General features: G+C 45.4%; 1 protein-coding gene across 1 annotated transcript; it reads left to right on the plus strand.

Moving 5' to 3' along the window:
* Positions 1-11,064: 11,064 nt before the first annotated feature.
* Positions 11,065-25,697, plus strand: MICOS10 (mitochondrial contact site and cristae organizing system subunit 10). The gene is made up of 4 exons (XM_005528259.3): positions 11,065-11,173; positions 22,249-22,296; positions 22,861-22,970; positions 25,453-25,697. The coding sequence occupies exons 1-4, from the start codon at positions 11,107-11,109 to the stop codon at positions 25,459-25,461; spliced, it is 234 nt and encodes a 77-aa protein (XP_005528316.1). The 5' UTR covers positions 11,065-11,106; the 3' UTR covers positions 25,462-25,697.
* The last annotated feature ends 547 nt before the right edge of the window (positions 25,698-26,244 follow it).

Genomic DNA, 26,244 nt, shown 5'->3' on the forward strand with positions numbered 1-26,244 from the left:
CCCGCCCCCGCGCCGCTCCCGGCCAATCAGCGCGCGGCTCGCCGGCCATCGCCAAGTATGGATGCGCGGCGGCGGGGCGGGTGGGCGGGGCGGAGCGAACCACGCGGCCGGCGCGGGGGGGACGGAGCGGACGGCGACACCAACTGCAGCGCGGGGGTGAGCGCGGCGGCCAATCAGAGCCCGGGGGCGGGCTCGGGGGCGGGGCCTGCGGGGGGGAGCGCCGGCAGCTCGGGTCCGGCCCTCAGTCGGTGCCGGAGCCTCTGCGCGGCAACATCCATTCGTTAGACGCACTTGTTTAAATTTAAACGAAAGGCCGCACGAGGCAGGCGGGTAGCACGGCAAACGCAACCCAGAAGAGGTAACGAGTAGCAAACTTGTCACCCTCAAGCTGGCTTTTACACAGGTAAACTGAACCTTACACATGCCTGTAATGCATCCGTTAGGTCTAAAGTGATGTGGAAAAACAAGCAGCCTCCAGCTAATTAAGGCCAGGGGGAATGATTAATCATTTTTGAAAGGAAGTGTTCGGTGTTGTCTTGGAGGTAGCTGCTGGAAGCCGGGCAGGTGATGACACAGTTGGATGCTCCGGCAGCTGTGACAGGATCACGGATTTGTTAAGGTTGGAAGGGACCTCAGGGGACACCAAGGCAGAGTTCCCTGAAGGTGACCTGAAGCAGGATCTCCAAAATCAGGGTCTATGTACTAATAAAATGTTTCTGTTTTGCTCAGGCTGTCCCAAAATAAAGCATTTTTTCCTTCTGCTGGCATAATTCTCATTAAAGTGACTTCACATAAGACATCTCAATTCCAGACTCTTGACTTGCCCTCAATATGGGGATGTCAATGCTACAAAAGACAATTATCCCAGGAAAACTTGAAGGATTCATTAAGCAGCGACACCTTCCTCTTTTTGGAGCAGGTCAGGCCTTGTTTCACCCCAATTTTATTGTCAGGACCCCAAAAAAACCTCCACGGGGACTGTGTGCTGCAGACTTGGCCCTGGGGAATTGCTGTAGGAGCTGGAAATGCCAGCACGGGACAGTCACACATGGATTTCCCATGGATATCACAGACACAACAGTCACACATGGATTTCCCATGGATGTCACAGACACAACAGTCACACATGGATTTCCCATGGATATCACGGGACAGTCACACATGGATTTCCCATGGATATCACGGGACAGTCACACATGGATTTCCCATGGATATCACAGGACAGTCACACATGGATTTCCTGTGGATATCACAGACACAACAGTCACACATGGATTTCCTGTGGATGTCACAGACACAACAGTCACACATGGATTTCCTGTGGATGTCACAGACACAACAGTCACACAGGGATTTCCCGTGGATATCACAGACAGGACAGTCACACAGGGATTTCCCGTGGATGTCACAGACACAACAGTCACACATGGATTTCCTGTGGATGTCACAGACACAACAGTCACAGGGATTTCCTGTGGATGTCACAGACACAACAGTCACACATGGATTTCCCATGAATATCACAGGACAGTCACACAGGGATTTCCTGTGGATGTCACAGACACAACAGTCACACAGGGATTTCCCATGGATATCACAGACACAACAGTCACACATGGATTTCCCATGGATATCACAGACACAACAGTCACACATGGATTTCCCATGGATATCACAGACACAACAGTCACACATGGATTTCCCATGGATATCACAGACACAACAGTCACACATGGATTTCCCATGGATATCACAGACACAACAGTCACACAGGGATTTCCCGTGGATGTCACAGACACAACAGTCACACATGGATTTCCTGTGGATATCACAGACACAACAGTCACACAGGGATTTCCCATGGATATCACAGACACAACAGTCACACATGGATTTCCCGTGGATATCACAGACACAACAGTCACACATGGATTTCCCATGGATGTCACAGACACAACAGTCACACAGGGATTTCCTGTGGATATCACAGACACAACAGTCACACAGGGATTTCCCATGGATATCACAGACACAACAGTCACACAGGGATTTCCCATGGATATCACAGACACAACAGTCACACATGGATTTCCCATGGATGTCACAGACACAACAGTCACACATGGATTTCCCATGGATGTCACAGACACAACAGTCACACATGGATTTCCTGTGGATGTCACAGACACAACAGTCACACAGGGATTTCCCGTGGATATCACAGACAGGACAGTCACACAGGGATTTCCCATGGATATCACAGACACAACAGTCACACATGGATTTCCTGTGGATGTCACAGACACAACAGTCACACATGGATTTCCTGTGGATGTCACAGACACAACAGTCACACAGGGATTTCCCGTGGATGTCACAGACACAACAGTCACACAGGGATTTCCCGTGGATGTCACAGACACAACAGTCACACAGGGATTTCCCGTGGATGTCACAGACACAACAGTCACACAGGGATTTCCTGTGGATGTCACAGACACAACAGTCACACAGGGATTTCCTGTGGATGTCACAGACACAACAGTCACACAGGGATTTCCCGTGGATGTCACAGACACAACAGTCACACAGGGATTTCCCATGAATATCACAGGACAGTCACACAGGGATTTCCCGTGGATGTCACAGACACAACAGTCACACATGGATTTCCTGTGGATGTCACAGACACAACAGTCACACATGGATTTCCTGTGGATGTCACAGACACAACAGTCACAGGGATTTCCCATGGATATCACAGACACAACAGTCACACAGGGATTTCCCATGGATGTCACAGACACAACAGTCACACAGGGATTTCCTGTGGATATCACAGACACAACAGTCACACAGGGATTTCCCATGGATGTCACAGACACAACAGTCACACAGGGATTTCCCGTGGATGTCACAGACACAACAGTCACACATGGATTTCCTGTGGATGTCACAGACACAACAGTCACAGGGATTTCCTGTGGATGTCACAGACACAACAGTCACACAGGGATTTCCCGTGGATGTCACAGACACAACAGTCACACAGGGATTTCCCATGGATATCACAGACACAACAGTCACACAGGGATTTCCCATGGATGTCACAGACACAACAGTCACACATGGATTTCCTGTGGATGTCACAGACACAACAGTCACACATGGATTTCCCATGGATATCACAGACACAACAGTCACACATGGATTTCCCGTGGATGTCACAGACACAACAGTCACACAGGGATTTCCCGTGGATGTAACACCACGGCACATCCTCCCTGGGGGAAGATGACCCAGGCCAAGCCCTGATGTTTCACCCACACGTTATCCAGGTGTTTGTGGCTGGACAAACATTCCCAGCTATCAGACACCAAACAGCTCTGACTGTTCCTTAACATAACCAGGCAAACCAGCCAAGCTTTCCGTGTGCAGAGGACAACCCCGATTTCCAGGGAAGTGAACAGCTTGGACATGGGTCAGGTTACAACAGCCAGAAACAGGAGTGCACCACATGAATCTGCACCACAATGGAGCCTGTGCAGACAGAACAGCTCTCACTGGTGTTTGCAGAGCAGGAACAAAACCAAGCTGGGAAGGGAGGAGAGAAAACAGTAGAACGGTCTCGGGGAAAAACAGGAGCTGTTATTACTTCACAGAAACACAAAACCACATAAAACTCCATCAACAGCCAGTACCAAACAAACCCAAAGGTGGGAAATTATCCTTCCACATCTGGGAGAGCAGCCACATGACCTGAGAAGGCTCAAGAGACTCCAAATTCTGTTCTTTGCCACTACTCCTCAGCCTAACCTCCTTCAATCTGCTTTGTGAAATGCAGCAATCCCAAATGGCTCCTATTTTGCGGTCCCCAGATCCTCCTCCAGTCCTTGCATTCCCTCGGAGCTAATTAAGAAAAGCAAACCTCTTCATTACACAGGCCAAATTATTCATTCATTTTCCAGTCATCCACACATCCAATGCACGTGCACTCCTCAGGGCTGGGAGGCAGGAACTGACAAATTTGAAAATGCCTCTTCTAAAATTCCCTCTTTCTGTCACAAAATTCATGCAAAGCACTCAGTGACAATTCTACTTGGAGTAGCTTTTCGTTTTGAGCAGAAACAGCTCCTAGCTGCTTGCTGGAGCGGCACAGCAATAGCAGAATTAGGCACCCCAGTAAATTTCAAACAATTTGAGCTGCAAATGGATGTGGAGGCCAAGAGGATGTTTTTCTTAGAGGAAGAAATACAAGCATCCTGGATTTTTTTTTTTTTCCCTGCTAATAGGTATAAAGAAGAATAAACAGCTGCTTTCTGTTTTCCCAAAAATATTTGCATTAAGAAGATCTGCAGATTCATTTTGAAATTGATGTCACATCTTTTTTTTTTTAAATGAGGACCAGCTGTTTGCTTTGCTTGTTTATAGCAGGCCATGTTTCAGGGATTTTTTTTGTTGTTTGTTTATGAAGATGTAAGACCAGACTCTCACAGACAGGCTGCAGTTTGGGGTGGGGAGTGAATCCCACCATGAATGTCACCACCATCCCACCTTCTGCTGGGATTTGTGGAGGGGCTGACACCAAATGCAGCAAGTTCAGGGATATTCCATGAATCCAAGCGTTGGGAGGTACCCAAACCTGCCAGCATGGATCACCCACCTACAGGAAAAAACACCCAAAAGGGTTCATGGCAGGCATTGCCCCTCTCTAAAACAAAAGTCTAGAAACAAAGGAAGCAAACAGTTGACATCTTAACATCCCAACAACATCAGATTCATGTGCAATTAATAACCAGGCTTTTGATCCTGCAATCAGCAGCTCTAAAATCCATGTGCTTTCCCTGTACATTTGATTACATTCGAGGAAGCAAAAGGATAAACACTTATTAGCATTACAAAGTACTTTTCACGTTCAGCCAGAACTTCCTGAAGCATTTGTGGTCCAGCACGATGTGGTTTTTATTTTATCCTCCTGCATGCGTGGTGAAATGCTATTTATTTTGTTTATTCCAGCATTTATCCAGGGCCAAGGGTGACTGTGAGAATATGCTGAGGAGCAAGGTCTGAGAGAAAACCTTCATGCTTCACTGAATAGTCATTTTTTTTTAATAACAAAAAAAACATCTTGAGCTTTTTTTCCCTTTTTTTTTTTTCTGGTCATATTGCCCATTTTCTTTCATGGCACTTGAAAGATATGTAAACTTTTATTAGGAGTTCTCATAAATTGAATTTATTGCTGCAAGAGTCTTCCAGCAATGGTAAAGTTTAGCTTGCTGGGTTTTATTAGTCAGAGTCAGTAAAACAGCAGCATCACTTGGTTTGAGGCTGAAAAACGAGTGTTTCTTGGAAACTAATATAGGAAAAAGGTACCTACAACACTACCCAATGTCTTGGAATTCTATGTTCAAACCACAGATAATTCTCACTATGGAGATCTTTGTACACAGTGTCAAAATAGCACACAAACAAAAAAAGTCCCCCATCCTGAGCCCAAAGCAGCTTTGCTGAGTGTACTCTTGGAATTTAAAAGTTTTTAGAGTTTCCCCATTTCCTGCAGGAACTGATGAGTAACTCTGAATCCCACATTTAATGAAAAACAACATATTGCCCATTTAGTGCGAGGTTTGAGGCATTGCCCTCCCTGAACTGAGAATGTCGAACCAGACTTTTCTGCTCCTTTGGTTAAAGGAAAGGATAAACCCAGCAGCAGCCCAAGATGTCCATACACTGCAGGAATGTTGGGATCCCTTGTGTTCCAGCACATTTAGCTGCATATCCTAGGACAGTTTATTCCTCTTCTTGCAGCTTTTGTCTTTTCAGCTCAGAAAACTTGAGACACAGGAGCTGCCTTCAGCCTGAAGAGTATTGAGGATTCTAGTCAAACTTGGTCATTAACTAGCAATAATGTCTGTGGCTTGTCATTAAAAAAAAAAAGTCAAGGAGAAAGCTGATTAAATACAGCAGAAAGAAACAAAAATTTCCATTCCCTTACTTTTTCCTTGACACGTTGCACTTCATTTGAAGCCTGCTAATATACCAGCCAAAAGAATTGTAAGGGCCTGCCTGGATTCTTTCTTAATACAATGGTCACGGTTCAGTGGTTAGAATCTGTATAGAATTAGCCAGAGACATGGACGAATGGAAAAACATACTAAAAGGCTGAAAAATAGCACTTTTTTATGGGCTTATTCCTTAGAAAACCTCATCAATACAGCACAAGGAGTTTTTTTCTCTCTGCTATTCTAAAAAATGATCATGAAATAGTACACAGAAAATAAAGACATGGAATGTCAGAGCATTGCTTTTGCCTGGAATTTCAGAGTTGGCAAAAACTCAGGTCAGTGTTTCCATGCAAGTGCTTTCCTGCTGAGATTTTTGGGGCAAACTTCATGTCCATGGCAAAAGCAGCTTAGAGTTAGCACAGCGAGCTGTGACACATCTTGTCCCACATTTTTCCAAGTTCTGCTTCAACCAGCCATACCTGACAGCTGGAAGCAGCAGCACCACGCACTGAATCCAACCAAAGTGGCGTGGAAATCCATCAGCACAGGCCCAGAACGTGCTAATTAACGTGGATGTGATTCCCCCATGGAAAGCCTGGGGGATGTTTGACTGCAGCACAAGCTGTCCCTCCTAATGCAAGTCAGGCCAGCCTCAGAGGATTGTTCACCCCATAGCATCCGACTGCCGTCCACATAAAATCAATAAGGACAGCACAGGAGGCTTAATGGAGTCGCTGGCGCTTTTCCCATTTCAGGGCAAAATCCTGCTGAGGAGGGGTTTCTTTCTCCTCAGAGCTTTTTTTGTTGCTGTTGTTGCTTGGATAGCTAAAAGGTTTTCAAAGGGAGAAAGAAACATCAGTGTCTGTTGGTGAAGGTGGCTTATGTTTGGAGGAAAAACCCAACACACCTGAGTGGAGAGTTGGAGGTTCCCAGCCAGGTCTTGAGCTCTCTGTAACGTGAAAGAATTGTTCTGGAAGTACAGGAAACAGGGAGTGGGGGCCCACACCGAGGCTGTGTCAACCATTACAAGCAGATAACTCCTACACTGCTGCCTTCCTGTGCAGATCTTGGCAGAAAAACAAATTAAAAATATATGTGTGGGATGTGATTCATGTTATTTAAATCTATGGGAGAAGCTGCATGTGTATTCTTTGGAAAAGAGAAGAGCAAGAGTGTATCAGTATCCAGTGGGGAAATGACACAAGGGATGCTTTAGGACTCTTTGAAAAAATAGGATAAGAGGTGATATTCTCATGCTGGGGAAGGTTCAAGATTTAAAAAAAACCAACAAAACTTGCTGGGAACTTTTGAGCCAAAAGTCATCCTGCTCTATGGACAAGCCAGAGGTAACAGTTGAAAGGAAGGCTGTTCTCTTGAAAAGGGTTTGAATTCTGGCTGGTGCAGTTCCAGAGGAGCTCCTCACCTCCAAGTGCAGCTATGGAACCATTGAATCCTTGGAAAAGCCCTCCCAGTCCATGGAGTCCAAGCTGTGACCAATCCCCACCTTGTCCCCAGCACTGGGTGCCACATCCAGCCCTTCCTGGGACACCTCCAGGGATGGAGACTCCAAACCTCCCCAGGCAGCCCCTTCCAAGGCCTCAGCTCCCTTTCCATGGGGAAATTCCTCTGATATCCACCCTGAGCCTCCCCTGGCCCAGCCTGAGGCCGTTCCCTCTCCTCCTGTCCCTGTTCCCTGGGAGAAATCCCGATCCCCCCGGCTGTCCCCTCCTGTCAGGGAGTTGTGCAGAGCCAGAAATTCCCCCTGAGCCCCCTTTTCTCCAGGCTGAGCCCCTTTCCCAGCTCCCTCAGCCTCTCCTGGTGCTCCAAACCCTTCCCCAGCTCCATTCCTTTCCCTGGACATACTCCAGCCCCATCTTCTTGTGGTGAGGCTCCCAGAACTGGAGCCAGCATTGGATCCTCTGCATGGATCTTCCACTAGACACCAGGGAAGCAGCAATTTTGAAGAATAATAATTATTATTCACCTGAGATCCCCAGTCCTGCCTCTGCCCTATCTGATAGCTTTCTGCTGAAAACCTAAGCAGTGTCTAACTCCTAGTGAGCAGTGCTTAATTCCACACACAGCTCAGTCGGGAATATTGTTAACAAAACCGGGGACATGAGGTCTGAACCTACTTCAACTAGAAGCTGACTTCCACCAGAGAAATACAGGGCTCATTTTGAAGCTTTCTGGCTTCATTTCCTCCATTTATTCATACACTTATTTACTGGAAAGAAAGGAGAGGAGAGCACGAGGGGAGAAGGGAGGGAAGGAATCCTGGGATAGCACATGCTGGGCTGTAAAATGCAAAAAAAAAAAAGCTTTTTCAAAACTGCACGTTCTAAACATCACCTTGGAGTCCCACAATAATAAATACTTGATATTACACTGCGAGGGTCTAACTGCCAAGTAACTATAGCAATGGAGAGAAAAGCCTGTCTTTGGACACATTCCCTCCTGCCTTCATTTTTCCCTGGGGTGGGGAAGGGGTACAGAGAATGTGCTCTAGATCCTTAATGGATAACGTTTTCCAGAGCCCCCTCTGATCACTCAGTGACTCTGGGATTTAAAAGCAGCAGTGATTTCTCCAAAGGAAGCTGAACGTTCAAAACAATTACCCTGAACTATTCCATCCCCTTGGAAAGGGTTTAATGCACCAGGTCCTGAGGTGAGGCTGTCAGGATACATTGAGACGCAGCCACAAAACCCTTTATGAAGTGCCTCACAATCCAGCTGCTCACCACTGCTTCCTCCATCCCAAAAAACAGCGTTTTCCAGGGAGCCCAACAGCCTGAAAATGAGTAAGTGTGAAGTGAGACTACACTGGCCTGCACTCAGCATATGTTTTTGCCAACAGAAGACCACATTTCTGGGTTGGTTTTAAACACTGCCTTCTGGAATTTAATTTTTTTGGGATGAAAATTAAAGAATTATTTTGGAGGCTTCAAGTTATCTTTTTTCCCCTCTTGATGTTTTCCAGAGCTGTTTGGAAATGGGAGGGTGGAGCTGGCACCGCTGGGGCAGTGGTTTCAGAAAAGCTCTTCTGTAGCTACTCAGGGAAAAAACTGCTGGATCATGTTGGTATTTTTATAAGTAACTCGATGCGTGGTTCTATTTTGGATACCAACTATGCAGCAATGCAGACTGATTTGAGCAAATTGCAGGGGGAGGAAGAGAAAAGGAAGATCCCCTTACAGAACAAGGGCTGTCTTCTCCAGGGAAACCTCTTGAACCTTCAGGGGCTCAGTTTAACCATGTGCCTCTTAAGATAAGTTTTTAAAAGCCATTTAGATTTTATAAGGAAGAGAAAATAATGGTTAATTGTGATTGTGATATGTGAAGGAGTTGAACCAAATCAATTAAAAATCTTCACCGTGACTCTAGATCAAAACCAGTTGTACTTTTAAAATAAATGAAAGACTTAAACCAACAACTTAATGAAACTTTTGCCAACTTCAAGAAGTTTTCACTTCTGTTTATGCCTTTAGCAACTGACTTGTGAAAGAACTTCCAGTTTTATGAAGCAGCAGAGCCTCCTCCACCTCGATAAAGAAAATTGCCAGAACTTGAAGAAATCAAAACAAGTAATCACAGCTAAAAATTGCCTCACAGTGTGAACGAGGACATTAGTACTTGACAAACACCCTGGGTTTTTTTTTCTTCAAGGTTTCTGGAGAATGCCTTCTAGGCAGCCTACACACCATTTGCAGCACAAAATTCATTATAGTAGGTTTGGAGACATTCACAGTTACGTTGCTGGCTCCACAAAGCTGCAGCACGCTGCAGGATGGGCTGAAGCCCCAGAAGTCAGTGGGAACCCTTCCCACAACCTCTAAAATTAGGAAATATATATGTATATGTATATGTATATGTATATGTATATGTATATGTATATGTATATGTATATGTATATGTATATGTATATGTATATGTATATGTATATGTACAAGAGTGAAATCCTTCCCTGTGAGGGTGGGCAGGCCCTGGCACAGGTGCCCAGAAAAGCTGTGGCTGCCCCTGGATCCCTGGAAGTGTCCAAATCCAGGTTGGATTAGGCTTGGAACAACCTGGGATAGGGGAAGGTGTCCCTGCCCAGGGCAGGGAGTGGAACTGAATTAACTTTAATATTCCTCCCAACCCAAAGCATTCTGCAATTCTGTGATTCTCACTGTCATCCTATCGTGTGGATTAACTTCTTGAATGTGACAGAATGATCTTGCTGAGATTATTCGGCTCCTTTTCTCAAATAAACAAGAGTGTGGGAGCCCAGGCTGCTCTTAAAATTAGGTGATTCCTGGGATATTGATAGGGATTGACAAGAGCTGTCACATACTTGTATCTCATTTCAGGCCCTGAAGAGCAGCTGAGGCCAGACAGTAAAAAACACAGAATTATTAGGGTTGGAAGGGCTTTCTGGAAATCATTCGTTTCAACCTCCCTGCCAAGGCAGGGACACCTGGAGAAGGTGACACAGGAATGCATCCAGGTGGGTTTGGAATGTCTCCAGCCAGGGAGACTCCAAACCCCCCCTGGGCACCTGTTCCAGCGCTCTGCCCCCCTCACGGAAAGTTCTCCCTCCAGAGCTGCTGCAGGAGCTGTGTAGGATGCAGGATCATGGCCAAGGAAAACCTACACGGGAGTGAGTGTCCAGTGATGTACCCAACGCTGCAGTGAGAAGCTTGGCCCTGCAGCACAGCTCGGCTCTTACCATGGATGAGGCGAGAGCCCTGCGGGCAGGGGGGCGGCGGGCGCGGGCCCAACCCGGGCGCCTGCGAGGAGGTAGGGATGCTGCCATAGGCTGAGGGAGACGAGGGCAAACAAGGACACAGCGGGAGCTCTAGACGGAGAGATGGAGCCCGGGACGGGCTGGGGACGTGGCGAGCCCGGTCTTACGGGGGAAAACGGCGTTTTGGGCCGGATCCTATGAGGAAAAAGGGGATTTTGGGCTGGGCCCAAGGTCGGGCGCGGCGGCCATGACGCCCGCCCGTCGGTTACCTTGGCAACGACGGCGAAATCTCGCGAGACCTGCCGGCGCGGGCGATAGGTGGAGCACCTGGTCTCGCGAGAGTTGCGCGGGGGAGGAGGTGAGGGGACGGGCAAGATGGCGTCGGAGGGCGACCTGGGTAGGAAGTGGGACCGGTGTGTGGCGGACTCCGCCGTCAAGCTGGGTAAGGGCGGCATGGGCACGGCGGAGCGGGAGGGCCCGGGGAAGAGCGGTGGTGGTCCCCCGGGCCCCCCGAACCGGGGAGAGCGGCCGCCGGCGTGTCCCCGCGGCGCGGGGCCCACTGTCCCCACTCGCCCCAGGTTCTCCTCAGAGCGGTTGTGAGCCCGGGAGGGGCTCAGGGTGTCCGGAGGATCCGCCCTCATGGCTGCCCCCGGCGTCGGGTAAAGCCGGCGGCCCCGGGCCTGGCAAGGTGACCTTGGCCGCGGGCTCGGACCCCCGCCGGGCCCGCTCCCAGCTCTGCGCCCCGGCCCGGCCCCGGCTTACCGCGGTCCGGGCGTGTTTGGCCTCTGGTTACTCCCTGTGTTGAAGGGAAGAGGTTTCCGTGGGAAATCTGGGCTCCGTATGAAATCTGGGAGGATTGAATGAGCGGCGGGCAGGCACAACCGGCTCCTGGCGTGCCACGACCTCGTCCGCCTTCGGCTTTGCTGCGGCGGTGGGTTTGAAATCGGTGTGTGCAGAGCTGTTCACATCACTCCGTGTGCCAGGGGGGCTGCGTTTATTAAAAGCAATAGGCAGCGTGACACGCTGAGGGCTTTGGCACGTGTCACTCGGTACCGCGTGTGGAGTGTGACATTGAGAAGCGCCGTCCGTGTCCCAGCCCTGGAGCTCTTCTTTTTTTCATCGACTAGCAGAACGGTTCTGTTGGGTTTTTCCGTATTTATTTGCCCGTAGAGTGAGAGTTATGCACGTGCCTCAGTTTTCTGCGGCAAAACATTCACTGGTTTGAATGGTTCTACTGAATACTGTGAGTTTTAGGGGTGGTGGTGGCAGCGCCGTGCTCGCTCTGTGACCGGCTGCAAAGCGACACCAGGCAGAGCTTTTGGCTTCACAAAATGTGTTTACAAAGCCAAATCTTGAAATGTGGTGTGTAAAGCGAGAAATGCAGTGTCTGACACAGAAGATATTCTTTCCCTGTTGGTGCAGATGTCTCTTTTAGAACCATAAATAATAGCTGGGAAATGTGAATGTTTATTTCTTGTTGCTGCAGTGGCCTTGTGCTTGGAAGCTGATGAGGAGGAACTCGGGGGTTTTGGTTGCCTAATACTTTTCCATTAGAAAAGATGTTTAATAATTCTAAGTAAACTGAAACTTCCATTGTTTATAACAGACCTTTGAAAAGTGTCGAGTGCTCCAGAGCAGTGTTTTTCCTTATGAAATTCTATTCAGGTTTGTCTGACAAACATATCTGGATGTGTTTATGTTTCCATAGCATTGGTTGCTTTATCATAAAATATTAAGTATGCCAAATTATAAACAAGAACTTGTTCCACACTGCAGCTGTACATGTCAGAATCCTGTACATCCTCTGCCCTGGAGGCTGAAAGGAGTGGATACAAGGTTGATTTCACACAATCTCAGGCTGGTTTGTGCTGGAAGGGACCTTAAAACTCACTCAGTCCCACCCCTGCCATGGGCAGGGACACCTTCAGCTGTCCCAGGCTGCTCCAAGCCCTGTCCAACCTGGCCTTGGTTGGACATCCACATCCAGGGATGGGACAGCCACAGCTGCTCTGGGAAATCTGTGCCAGGGCCTGCCCACCCTCACAGGGAAGAATTTTTTCCCATTATCCACCCATATCCTTCCTCTGTCATTGGGAAGCCATTCCCCTTTGTCCTGTCTCTCCAGGCCCTTGCAAACAGTTTCTTTCCCCTCTTTCCTGCCAACTCCCTTCAGGCACTGGAAGGCTGCAATGAGGTCACCCCAAAACCTTCTTTTTTCCAGGCTGAACAATCCCAATTCTCTCAGCCTTTCCTCCCAGCAGAGCTGCTCCATCCCTCTGATCATCCTGGTGCCTCTTTTGGCCTGGCTCCAGCAGCTCCAGGTCCTTGCTGTGCTGGGGCAGAGGGTCAGGATCCCCCTTTCCTGCTGCCCACACTGGGGGATCAGCACAGGGAGTTTCTGGGCTGGCTCATATCCAGCTCTCAGCCACCAGCACCCCCAGGTCCTTCTCCCTGGGGCTGCTCCCCATCTCTTCATCCCTCAGCCTAGACAGAGCTTGGGGGTTGTCCTGACCCATGTGCAGCACCAGCACCTGCTCTTGTTAAACCTCATGGGATTGCCATGGGCCACTCCCCCAGCTTGCCCAGATCCCTCAGGTGTGTGTGGACCACTTAGCTCGGTGTCTGTCACCTTCACTCCTGACTCTGCAGAAGGCCTTTTGTTTTGATTGGGTGTTTTCTTCCACCCTAAAGCGGCAACAGAAGAAAGAGAACCTGCTTTGCCTTGTGCTTCAGTCCCAGGATTCCCAGTGTTGGCTTCACGAGGATGCTGAGTAGAGATCTCAGTCAAATTCATGTTTTTCTTTAGATTGCCCAAAAAATGTGCTGCATCTCTTTATCTTTGCACCAAAGCCAGTGGGATGGGCTCAGGCATGGGTTTCCCTTCAGGTGTGAGGGCACTTCCCTGCTTAGTGTGCTTTTACAATTGATCAGGAACTGAAGCGTTTGTACTGGTAACCTCCTGCATGAACTGTGTGCTGACAACACAGATTTTTCCAGTGGGAATGATTGTTTTCTTTGCAGGGACATTAAAACTGTGAGTGGTTGTGTTGATTTGTTTTGTAATATTACTGAAAAGTTTACTGGAGTTCCAATAAATTATCAAGGGTGGTTGTTGTACTGGAAAGAAGGAAAGAAAATGAACTTTTTTACTTGAGGATTTAGTTGTTACGTGGGATACAGGATTTGGTAAATGCCTTTTTTTGTCAGTCTTTTTCCTTTGGTGGCCACAATTTCCTTCCCAAATGCTCCTTTACATCCTTCCCAAATGCTACAGCCAGGGAGATCTTCCCAGCTACTGGCTGGGGAAAAACAAACATTGTGATTAGCCCAGTATTTTCCCATTCCAGACTCATTAAATAAAGGAAAACACTGAATTTCTGCAGCCTTGCATGCCTGACATTTCCTAGTGTCTTTGAGAACTGCAGACAGATAACTCCTGTGGATTAGTTTGAGGGCTGGTGGAACATGGGAAACAGAAAAGGGGAAGAAGGGGAGGTAGAGCTCTCAGGCTGGCTTTATTAGCAAAAATGTGGTTTAAATTCCAGCTGGGACTGTGCAGTCTGTCCTTAACCCATCAGGATTCCCACTAAGTCTGTCCTCAGCTCTGTTTGCAGTTGTGCAATACTGTTTTAGGTGGAGACCAGGCTCCTGAAAAAACTTGATCTCCTGCCACTAAAACTTCCAAAATAAATATTTATCTTTTGCTGCATCTTTTGAAATGCTGTATTATGTTTTCAAGCTCTTGGTCACTACCTGTGTGGATCTTGTAATTGAGTATTAACTTTTTCCTGTTAGTTCCAAACAGAGGATGTTGTCAGGCGTTGTTAGGACAGTATTTAATTTCAAAGAGTCAGTAAACCTTTTCATGCCTGTGCAGAACATTGAGCCATTGTTAAGTGGAGCTTGTGGTAACCTCGTTTTTATTCGGATGATATTTATTTATTTTGCTAATGATGAGGCTGTATCCAGGTGGTTTTGTTCCTCTTCCATTCCAGATGTAGTTGTGAGCACAGTGTTTGTGTGCAGGGACTGGGTTGTGCTTTGTTAACTCACCAGGGTTTTTCTGATGGGCAATCCAGTCCTGCTGCCTCTGCCTTTGCACCATCCTCAGGCCTTTTCACCCAGGTAGTCATTTAAATAATATAACTTTGTTCCTTTTTTTTCATTCTGATACTGATTGCCATGCTGACAAACTACTTGTTACTTTCTTACAGAAAACTTTGTTTGTTTGGAGTGTGGAAACAAGAGACTTGAACTAGCATGGCTTTCTTTTCCTTCCCTTCTTTAACTCCTGTGTCCTTCACAGCCATTTCTTCCTTTTCTTCAGTAGAGCTCTGCAGAGGAGGGGTGATGAAGTAAAAACTGCTGTGGTCTTCCTCCATCCTGCAGGCTCCAAACGCTGTTCAAAGGGTTGGTTTGTTTGTTTAACTGATGGATAGTTCATGGCTGTTTATTTGGAAAGACAATTACTCACAAAAGATTGACAGAGGTGTTGTTTTTTTTTTCTGAAAGGCTATAATTTTGGACAAATTATTATTATTATGTGCAGTTTGCAGGGACAGAGAGGCAATAAAGAGCAAGTGTGGAAGAGAGGGAGGTTTATGTGCCTGCATGTCTTGTTTTGAAGCTGTTTTAAATGAGTTGTATGTTGTAATTTCCCTGATACTGGAAGGTAATCCTAGGGAAGCTGTTTTCTTCATGACTTGTGTGCGTGAAGTTGCTGTGTTGAAGTTAATTTTTTTTGCAGGAGAGAAATGTTTTATGTATGTCTGTGATTGACCAAAATTCAGCCTGGAAGCTTGTAAATAACCCAGTGCAGTGATTTCATTTCCCTCTAATCCTCTGTTTTGACATCTGAAAATAAAATGCTTCTAATTTCCATTTAATAGGGATTTTTTTTTTTTTTAAGAGAAAAGGGTGCTTTGAATTCTCCTGCAACTGTTAACATTATTTCTTCTGCCTTTCATCATCTGGCCTGTTTGAATATTCTGTTAATGGCTAGGATGAAATTGTATTGTTTGTGTCATTCCACAGATTGGATATTTCAGAAAGAACCATTGTATGGATTGCAATGTCACTATTTTTAAATAATCCTTCACATGGTTATGAATAGGATAAAGTCAGCCTATATAATGATAAAACTTGATTACACTTTCTGAAAACTGGATTAGACTTTGTCTAAATATACAAAAATCCTGAAATTCTTGTTTTGAAGTGTTTTTTTTTTTTCCTTGGCAGTGACCATCCAGTCTTAGCTACCAGGCCAGAAGGCTTGTTCCAAACTCCTTTGGGGGTTTGTTTTTAGTGCTGGAGAACATGGATATTATGTGCACACACAGCTGCATTGTTGTGTGAGCTTTGTTAGAACCCCAAGTTATTTTTCCTGGTGGTACAGAAGATCCAGCTCTACTAGTTGTGTCTTGCAGCAGACCAGTGTAAATATGAACTGCTCATGGCTCAGGCAGCAAAAAATGTTTTCCTTGGAAGAGGTGGGCAAGTGCTGTTCTGAGAGTAGGCTTTTAGTCCAAAATCTAACAGCAATATTTAGTTATAATGCTAGCAGAGCTCAGAATACAATGTCCATTTACAAATTAAGAGGGTATTATCTTCTGTTGGAAGGAAAAGACAGGAAACTCTTTAGGAATCGAGGTCTCCTAACTGCATTGTGTCCTGCTGGGGTGTGCCCCACCAGCTGTGCCAGTCCATCTGCAGCCTTTGCAAACCTCCAGACCTCCTCAACTCTGCCTCACAGGAAATGAGCCCAAAATGCCCTGACTTCCTGAGCCTCTGCAGCAGTGCATCGATAAGATGCCAGCTCTGCCTTTTTTGGAGGTGGCAGTGCCCAGGGGAAAGGGACTGTAGCCAGGTGATATCCTGAAGTTTGTTCCTTGAGAAGTTACAGCAGTAGGTGTGAACAAGACTTTGTTGTTTTTTTTATATCAGAAACAGTTTTCTGAGAAAATCCTTGGTTATAATAGCAAGAGGTTTGAGAAGATCAGGCTGCTTTTCTCTTCATTCTTGCCAGTGAGATGCCCCTGAAACTCTTCTTGCTCTCTGTTACCTTTGTTTCTGAGCTGGGCCAGCAGACGTCAGTGCTGGCCAGCCTGTGCTGGGTGGGTGTGAAGCAGCAGCATTGCCAACACTCAGAGCTGGGCTGCAAAAGCCCTGAGTGTGGTGTGTTTACTCCTGCTAAATCTTTCTTTTCAGCAATGTTTTTATTAGCAGAACATGTAATTGCAGTAAGACAAAGTATAATTGCAGTAAGACAGAGTAAAGATTCCTGTCAGAGGGGTATTTTCTGAGAATATTGCTGATTTCTTAAACAGGAGCTTCTAAAGCAAGCACAGCCCTGATTTGTCTAAAAGCTTGGTGCAACACTAAGCACAGAATCCCAGGATGAAGTTTGGGGTGGAAGGCATCTTAAAGCTCATCCAGTCCCACCTCTGCCATGGTAAGGACATCTTCCACCACTCCACCCATCCAGCCTGGCCTTGGACACTGCCAGGGATCCAGGAGCAGCCACAGCTTCTCTGGGAAATCTGTGTTGGGCCTCCCCAACTTCACAGGGAACTTGCACTATCTCATCATAGAGCAGCTTCCAATCCTCTCCTCTTCCCCTTTTAGAGGGAGAAAACGTTTGTGCCCTCAGGTGTCCCAGTTCATTCACCAGTCTGTGGTGGGAGGTTGAAGTTTCTGGTCCAGTGTCACCGTGGTTCCCTGGGACATCACGGGCCCTTTGTGCTGCTCTCCGTGTCTCTACAACTGTGCTGATGTTTACCCAGGGTTTGCCTTCGAGCAGTGCTTGACCTGACCCTGAAAGCATGTCAGGATTTTTGATTATTATGATATTTGGATATTAATATTTTGTTATTTCAGTTTTTCTCTGTTACTGCAGTCAGATGCGAGTATAAAACAAAACTCTCTTTTTTCTGCTTCTTTCTTGAGCACTTGGTATGTAATTTCACTGTGTTTTCTTCTAGTGTCTGTGCTCATTTTTCTGTCTGCTCTACAAACAATCCACACCACAGGGGAGATGGGAATGAAAGCTTCAAAGTTGGTGTTTGAAGAAAATCTGATTCCTGCCACTAAGACCTTGCAAAGAGTCTGCTTAAAATTAATTCTCTCTGTAAATAAGTGATTTCATGGTCTCGGATTTCTGACTGGCCCCAAGTGCTGCCCTGTGAAGGCCCTGGTGTGTGAAGGCAACTTCCCTCCACATTTTTGCAAGGCAATTCTTTATGTATCTTGTCAGAGTGGGATTGGAGGCTGAAGCTCTCAGTTTTGTATTAATGTGTGTGGAATGGCAAAGGAAAAGAATAGTTTTCGTTTTGGGATTAAGTAATTGAAAACCTTCCAGCTGCTATAGTAACAGCAACACATCTGCCAGATGTCAATGGGCATATTTTAATCCTTCTATTTTAAGTTTCAAGTTATTGAAGCAAAACACATCTAGGTGTGGCTGTGTTAGTAGCTGCCTCAGCCTGTAGCTACTTGGGTAGCCTAGGAAAGAACCGTGTAGTATCACTGTTAGAGCGACTGTTGATTAAATTTATAGAAAAAGCTTTTCCCAGATGTTCTTACGGGGCAGGAGCCCATCCTGAAGATTTGTGTTTCTCTCTGAGACACTTTTATGACGTCCTGTTGAGCATACAGCGCGTGCTCTCCTGCGTGTTAGATTGATTGGAGGTACCGGGACGTTTTTCTTGGAAGGTGGAAGAGGCAGAAAAAGCAGAAAGAAAAAGTTGTGGTGCCTGGGCTTGCTGCCTGACGCCAATTCCGTGTGGCTGGGACGCTCTGTGTGGCTGGGACGCGTAGTGGGGAGCAGGGCTGAGGTGTCCACACAAGTGTCCTGTCCCCTGGTGACACTGTAAATGAGTTTAGGCTGAAGTGATGGATGTGGGGTGGAAGAGGCTGTTTTTCTAGTTAAACATTTGAAACTGTCAGAGAAGGTGAAAAATGAGTTGTACTCCTTCCTGTGGCCTTTTCCTCTGAAGAGTCGGTCATGCAAGAAAGGGAGGGAAAATGTGCCTGGTGTGGATCAAGCCCTTTGCTTTTCCATGTTCCTTTGTTTTTATTGTAAGATAAACCTTTCATGTTTTATTGTTATGAAGTTAAAGCCTGGCCTAGAGGTGCTGATCTTTAGGAGGAACAGCTGGAGCGTCCCCTGCTCAGGTGGGCTGCTCTTTGAAGTGACATGTTGCCTCTTTAAGAGGAAATGGAGCATGTGAGAACTTTAAACCTGTAAAACTCATCATCAGCTCTGCCATTGTTTATCTCTGGTGTAACTTTATATAGAATTAAAGTGAAATGCATTGCTTTGCTCCCGAGGCAAGATGGTTTTGCTCCCCCTTGGTCCTGGAGACAAAGGAAATGACCACATAACCACAAATACTTTCTAGTGGAATGAAGATGAGTGACAAACTTCCCACAGAAAGAAGTTCTTAACCAGACGGGCTGAGGAATTAAATGTAGCTGAAGGTTCTGATTTCAAGTTAAAACCAACTTTGAACTGTTCAGACCAAGTAGAAAAGAGCAAATGCTGTACTTGCAGTGGCTGGTGTGAGGGGCAGAGCTGGTGTTTCTGTGCACAGGGTGCTGAGATCACAATGGTTTTGAGCACTGGCTGTAGTCTGTGCCTCAGTCAGGAGAGGAGTGACCCGAGCTGCCTGTGACATGAGGAAACCCAAGGTATTTTATTGGCTTTGTTTCTCAAATTGCCTTCTTGCACAGAAGGCCAGAAGCTGTCAGATCTCCTCATTCACTTCTCTGTAGCATTTTCATTACTTAAGGCAAAGTCTTAGCTGTGTTCCCATCATTTTTCTGTGCTTACTGTCACTGTAGACTCCTTACAGATGGGATAAAGTGCAATGATAGCCTCTAAAATTGCACAAAAATGCATTTGCATGAAGAAGAGCAATCAAATGAGCTGCTTCAGAAAAGGCTGTCTTAAGACAGGGTTTTTCCTAAGTCAGTCATGCTGGACCACATCTGTTTAACAGCGGTGCTGGTGTGGGGGAAGGCCTAGTTTGTGTTTTAGGCTTAGGCTGAATTGCAGTTGACATAAATAATAAATTTTTCACCTTTTAAGTGTATCCTGTAGCTTCCCCCATGGCCAACAGGAAGCAGCATTGATGGCATGTGAGTGCAGCCCTTAGAGAGGGGCTGTAATGTGAGAGAACATCTGAAGGAGGTGACGAGATAATGATAATTTCTGGAAGTAAATGGAAAGAAACTGTATTAATTATAGCTGCTTCCTTAGTGCAGGGTTGTGTTAAGAGAAGACAGGAAGCAGTTCACCACCAGGCTGGTGAGAAGAATGTGGGTTTGAGTGGTAACATGGAAAATGTGGTGACATTAGAAACTGCCCAGGCCATGCATTGAGATGATGCAGAATTTGTCATCCTGTAAATAATTTCTCATTGATTAGCTAAACTGTTTGGATTGGCAGAGGGGATCTTCCCAGGGACAGGAAATGTAGGACTGGCTCACTCCCTCATGGCAGAACTGGCCACTTGAGACAGTCCTGGTGTTTCTGAACAGAGAGAATCCCCCCTGAAACACAACAGCCCAAACCAGCTCAACTACAGGCTGTAGGAAGGGGCTGGCAGAGGAGCCAGTTCCTCCCAAACAGGATGGATTCTGGAAGATAATAATTATCCCTAATGGCATAAACACTGGACTGTAGCAAAGGTACAGCAGGAAAGCTGTGTTGGGAGGGGCTGGGGGGATTACAGGGGTGAGCTGTGGCTCTGAGAGAGACCTGATGTCTCTTCCAGTGCTCAGTCCATAAGTCTGAAGGAGCTGCTCCAAGGAGTGTCTCTTACTGCCTTGCTGAGAGCACAAAAACCCTGCTGCTCTGAGCAGACATCTGAGCATCCCAGACTTTCCCTTAGCTGTGCAAATGATTCCAGTGAGGAGCTGACCTTCCACACAGCGCTCAGAAATGTCTGGGGGAGTTATGTCAGGATGGCTTGGCGGGCGGTCAGAGCTCTTCCTGCATGTTTTGTAAGCCTACTCCAAAGTTGTAATGACCTGGTAAAGTAGTTACCTCTGGCACAAGTGGAAATCTGTAGTAAAATCAAGAGGGTTTTCAAACCAACTCCCATTTTCAGCTCTCAGGAAATACAGAAAGTCCTAATAGAGAGTGAACGTGAGGGGGTTTGCTCAGATCGTGTTTGCTCTCCTCTCTCCTAATATTCATGTGTTTATAACCAACAAAAAAATGTGGGATGCTTAATTTAGGTATGAGGTGGTGCATCCTAATGTACTGAGGATGTCAGTATTTTTTGAGTCATCTGTTCTTCAGTGGAAACTATCAATGTACAAGGAAAAGATTTTGAAGAGCACAAGGAAACTTAAAAAAAAAGCAACATCATCCTATATGCCACGAGGGTAGAGGATTCCTTGGCATTGTTCTGGACTCAACCCACTTACTAATGCATTCAACAGGATTGTGTGCTTTTAGGAATATAAAAAAAGGATGTATTTTAATTAATAAACTCATAATATTTAATTTCTCATATCGAAAGGAGAAAGTTGAAACCTATAACAGGATGTGTTTGCTGCAAAATGAACCTGAAGCTGTTGGTTTGTTTGTTTTAATGAGCATATGCATGACTGATGGTTTTTTTCTTCTTTTTTCAAACTTTTGTACTTCTGTGCCTTATCTAAAATTCTTCTCTTCAGTGGACATAATTAAAGGTAGAATTTGCCCACTCAGCTGCAAGTTTCCACTGTGATATTTATTGGGTCCTGAGAGGAGTTTTGCAGACTTGCCTGACATCTTGCACAAAATCATAAGCTCACCTCCCAAGGAAAGCAAAAAATAATTTTTAAATATGCCGAGGTTTTTAGTGGCACTGACTAATTTTGTTTCAACTGCTGCAGTTATTTCTCTGTATAGTATAAGGATGTGAAAAATCATTCCCTCCTAATGTGTTTAAATATCCTCCATAATGAATGTTGTGGATGTGAAAGATAAGCAGCCTGGAGCTTTCTTTGTAAGGTATAGGGTAACACAAAGCTTCAAAGTTCTGCTGCCCTCAGGACACACATTGAAGCAGTTAAAGCAGTGAGATAAATGAAATACAATGAGATATTCATCTGCAGAATCTGAAGCTCAAGGACACAATAAGTTTTCATTTAAATGTTTCTCATTTGCTGACAATGAGCCAAATAAATTTTAATTTCACATTGTGGATGGTGACAGAAATTCAGGAACTTTCCCTGGGATTAGAGTCTGGTTTGTTTCCCAGATATTTCTGATAAAATACTTATTACATATGTAGGGATTTTAATCTGAATTAGCTGCTTACAGTTACTTAAGAAAACAAGAATTGGTTTTTTTTCAGATTTGTTATGTAAGAACTCTCTGGTTTAGTATGCTGGAATAACATATAGTTGGATAGTCATAGTCTGATATTCCTGAGTTAGAATAAAGAATTACTGTAAAGAGCTAAATAATTTCCCATTACTTTGCTTTATCTTTATCCTCACCCACTGCATTTCTTCTTACAGGTGCTGGATTTGGATTAGGAATTGTTTTCTCAGTCATCTTCTTCAAAAGTAAGTACACTGCATTAATCTTGGCTGCCTGGCTTCCCACTTTCCATCTGCTGTAGGTACAGTTAAAAGTCTTAGAGGCACATAAAAGTTAATCAGCTTATTAGAGCAATTCTTCCATTGTTTGTCCTGTCTTTTCCGTTGAAATGGAGCTCCCAAAACTTTTAGCTGTTGTGTAAGGAGGTTGTTATCCATGGCACCTCCCTGGGCTCCTCCTGTGCTCAGCTCAAATCCTGGAATGGCAGGAGACCCTGAGCCAAATCACTGGATCCACAATAAACTGCACATCAGTTTATGCCTCACCAGGGATTTAAAACTGGTCTTGGTTCTTCAGCTGTGCTTTAAATCAGAGTCATTTTCAGTAATACCTTGAATTCAGAGGCTGCTCTCTGTTCAATCCTAAACTGGTGTTACTTTTCTTCTGTAGAGGGCTGGTTTGGAGGATTTTAAAGCTTGAAAATGCTTAGAATGCATCTTCTAGTCATTTGTTCTTTCTTAGTGCTTATAGAACAATATAAAACAAACAACTTTCCTTGACTTTTTCCTCTCTGCTTGCCTGTTCCACAGGAAAGACATGGCCTATTGCATTTGGGTCAGGGATGGGGTTAGGAATGGCTTATTCCAATTGTCAACACGACTTCCAATCTCCATATCTTCTCCATGGCAAATTTGTAAAAGTAAGTATCAATGTGGTTTGACACTGGCCCAGCACCAGGTGTTGTTTAATCTTCTGTTGGGTTTTGGGTTTTTTTTTCAATGTGAAAACACTGATCACTTGTAAATTTTGTAGCTTGTTTGTCTGCATAGTAATCTAGTAGTTTGGAAAAAAAATGTACCCTGTAAGCAGTTTTGGAAGAGGATCATTTCAATGAGTTCAGTATTAACACTGAATATTTAAAAATATCTTACCATGCTGAAGTAAAATTTTTAAGAATAGATTAATTAGCAGGGATAATTTGTGCAGTCTCAAACTGGCTGCAGTGCACCAGTCCACAAACCAACTCCATGAGTACTTTCTTAATTTCTGTGTCAGAGTTGGGGCTGTTCTCATGGTAATTTATCACCGTGGCATCTGGAAACAAAAAGAAACAAGAAAGGAACCAAAAAAGAAACAAAAGGAGTGTTCTCCACAAAGCCATGGCCTGGTTAAATCATTTCAGTGACACTGGTGGAGAGACATCCATCCACGAGGATGTATTTACAGTTACTTTAGCACTTCACAAAGTACCGAGGTCAAATGTTCTGCCAGGAACTTCTCATGCAGGACAGGGAATGCAGAAATTCCTCCTGTGTCGTTCCTCTGCCTGGTGCAGGAGGCCTGCAGGGATTTCCAGGCTTTTCCTGCAAGCTGAGCCTGCTTCTCCTTCCATTTACTGGCAGATGAACTTTTGCCAGCCTCTGCAGCCCTACCACACACACCTGCTTACAAATATTCTCTCCAGCTGCCTATCAAAGGGAAATAATAAGATTCTCCAACAAATAAAATCATTGGAGAGCAGTACAGTTGGATGTAACTGATCAGCTACTGCCCAAAATCCAATATTTGCCTGGTGCTTCTGGCCAGATTTGTTCACATTAAAATGTGTTAGTACTCCACACCATCCTGAGGTTGTTCCTGCAGTTTGTGTCTCCAAAAAAAAAAAAAAAAAAGCTGGGGTGACATGTCTGGCTTGATGTGAATGATAAATGCACTGCTCACATGTTCTGAGAGAGCATTATTCATTCAAGGATGCTTGTTCCTAGGGATGTTGGACAGCAGAAAACAGTGTCTGGTCACTCTAGGAAGGGATTTTATTTAGATTAAGGACTAATCTGGAGCAGGGTAGTCCTTGGAGCCATGAGGTAACTAGAAGGACACTTTAGATGCCTGCATGGCACAAGACAAATAGTTTCCAGTGCACTTTCTCTGGCACAAAGAGGCTGAGAGAGGGAAAATAGGGATGAAGCCATCTAATGGTTAATGTCATTAATTCCCTCCAAAATGTCATGTCATGGATAATGGCTCCAGGGTTATTACAACAAAATTATTTCATTCCTCTTGGTTAGGAACATGGAAAATATTGTTGCATTATCACTCATCTGTTTTTTTCTTAGAAAAATTTGTTATAACTGAACTTCGTAGGATTTCCTTTAGAAAACCGAGTTCTGTTCAAATGCTAACTTGTCAAAATGATAGAATCTACAAGGAAATCAGCTTTATTAGAGGGAGATGTAACACAGATTACTTGGTTGAAATGATTTCTAGTTTTCTGAGGCTGTCAAGTTCACAGGATCACAGGAGAACTTGAGTTGGAAAGGACTTCAAGGAGGTCTTGGGGGTCAGCTGTGAGGTCAGACCAGGTTACTGAGGCCTTCACCCAGTTGGAATTGCTCAGGATCAAGTTCTGAATTCAGACTCCTGAGTCAGAACGAGAGATTCCCAAGATACTGAATAACCAGGAGATGCCAGAGTGACTTTGCAGCTGTACCTCGGGTCATCACACTGCCCATCCTATGGATTAGAAATTCCATCATGGAACCCCAACACAGTGCAGGAGCCATTCATCTCCACCAAATCAATACTTAAAGTGCAGAAGAGTTCTAATTTGTGGTAAGAATATTCTGAGGGGTTTTTAAGTAATTTGACCAAGTGGTTTTCACTGTGACTTCAGCAGAATTTAAAATCAACATGTCACGATTACTTCAAGGCTTAAAATGCTACAGCTGTGAATTGCACAGCCTAGATTTCCTTGCAGAATGGAAAATATCCTGTTTTTCAGGTTATTTAGCCTGTGTTATCACCCAAACTTCACAATCTTTGCTAGGAATGTCGATTTATATTGATGTGCAAGAACACAAGAAGGCAAACACAGCCTTTCCTCTTGCTCTTTGTGGCTTTGATTTCAGCCTGATTTCTCTTCAGCCTGTGAATAACTTGACCAATAATGTGGAGCTTTTTGAAGTGCCAGATTTATCAGGATGAAAACATGGCAAGCTTCTGGCATGAAAACAGCTGCTTCATTCCTCCAGAAACAACCTCTTGCTTTAGCAAAGAATGAAAACGTTCCCGTGCCCTCTGGAAATGTTGCAGAGCTCCGTGACTTGCTTTACATCCTGCAGCACCTTCCATGTAAGGAACCCAAATGGCTTTTTAATAATATAAGCCTTCTTGCTTTACAGGAACAGTGACTAATGGCTAAGACTATCCCAGTGGGAAGGAAGGAGAAATCAATGATTATTCCTCAGGAATACTGAAGTGCCCCTGGAATAAGCCGACATTCTTCAGTAACGATCACCAGTAACTCTTTATACTCCAACAAACTGTTTCTGTCTATGAAACAAAGTTCTGTTGCTTGTTTTGTATCGTGTCTGAAAAGTGCAAGGAAGAGCTCTTCTGGGAAATAAATAAAAGAAAAATGGCCTTCTCTGGTGTGTTGACTTTGTATGTGAGTGAGAGAGAGGGAGAATGGAAGGAGAGAACTTCATTTGGAGTAGCCAGCAGCTGGGACCACCTGGGCCACTGGGAGAGCTCCTCAGCAAATCCAGCATCGTCTGTTCCTCCCCAGCAACCCCCATCCACCATCCAGTTCAAAGAAGCATTCCCACCTCATAAATCACCCACTAGACCCCTGCTGCTTGTGCCGGTGTTTGGAGAGGAATATAAATACTCCTCTGTCCTGTTTGTACAGTTGCCCTTTAAAATGGGAATTTTGTCCTCTCAGAAGAGGCAGAATCCAAACTGTGTGACAGCAAGGCCCTGCTGTCTCTTGTAGCTTTGGGTCAGGGAGTGACCCCCGTTTGAAACTTGCCAGGAAACACATCCTCGTGCCACCTGGCTCTCAGCTGACCCCTCAGGCTGATTCTTTTTGCACCCCTCTTCTGTGGGATGACAGAGAGGTTTCAGTGCCTGGGAACGGGTCACAGCTCTTCATTGCCTTGGCAAGACACTCCCTTCTTTCCATCCAGCCCAGT

The sequence above is a fragment of the Pseudopodoces humilis genome, chromosome 24 (assembly GCF_049639895.1).
Source record: "Pseudopodoces humilis isolate 2021_Gansu_Grassland_sample_001 chromosome 24, ASM4963989v1, whole genome shotgun sequence".
In the NCBI taxonomy this organism is placed as follows: domain Eukaryota; kingdom Metazoa; phylum Chordata; class Aves; order Passeriformes; family Paridae; genus Pseudopodoces; species Pseudopodoces humilis.

Bases quoted from the DNA above. Each gene is read 5' to 3' on its own strand.
- MICOS10 (XM_005528259.3), top strand. From the start codon at position 11,107: ATGGCGTCGGAGGGCGACCTGGGTAGGAAGTGGGACCGGTGTGTGGCG. The intron at 11,174-22,248 runs GTAAGGGCGGCA...TTCTTCTTACAG, and splicing joins GGACTCCGCCGTCAAGCTGG to GTGCTGGATTTGGATTAGGA. The intron at 22,297-22,860 runs GTAAGTACACTG...CCTGTTCCACAG, and splicing joins CTCAGTCATCTTCTTCAAAA to GAAAGACATGGCCTATTGCA.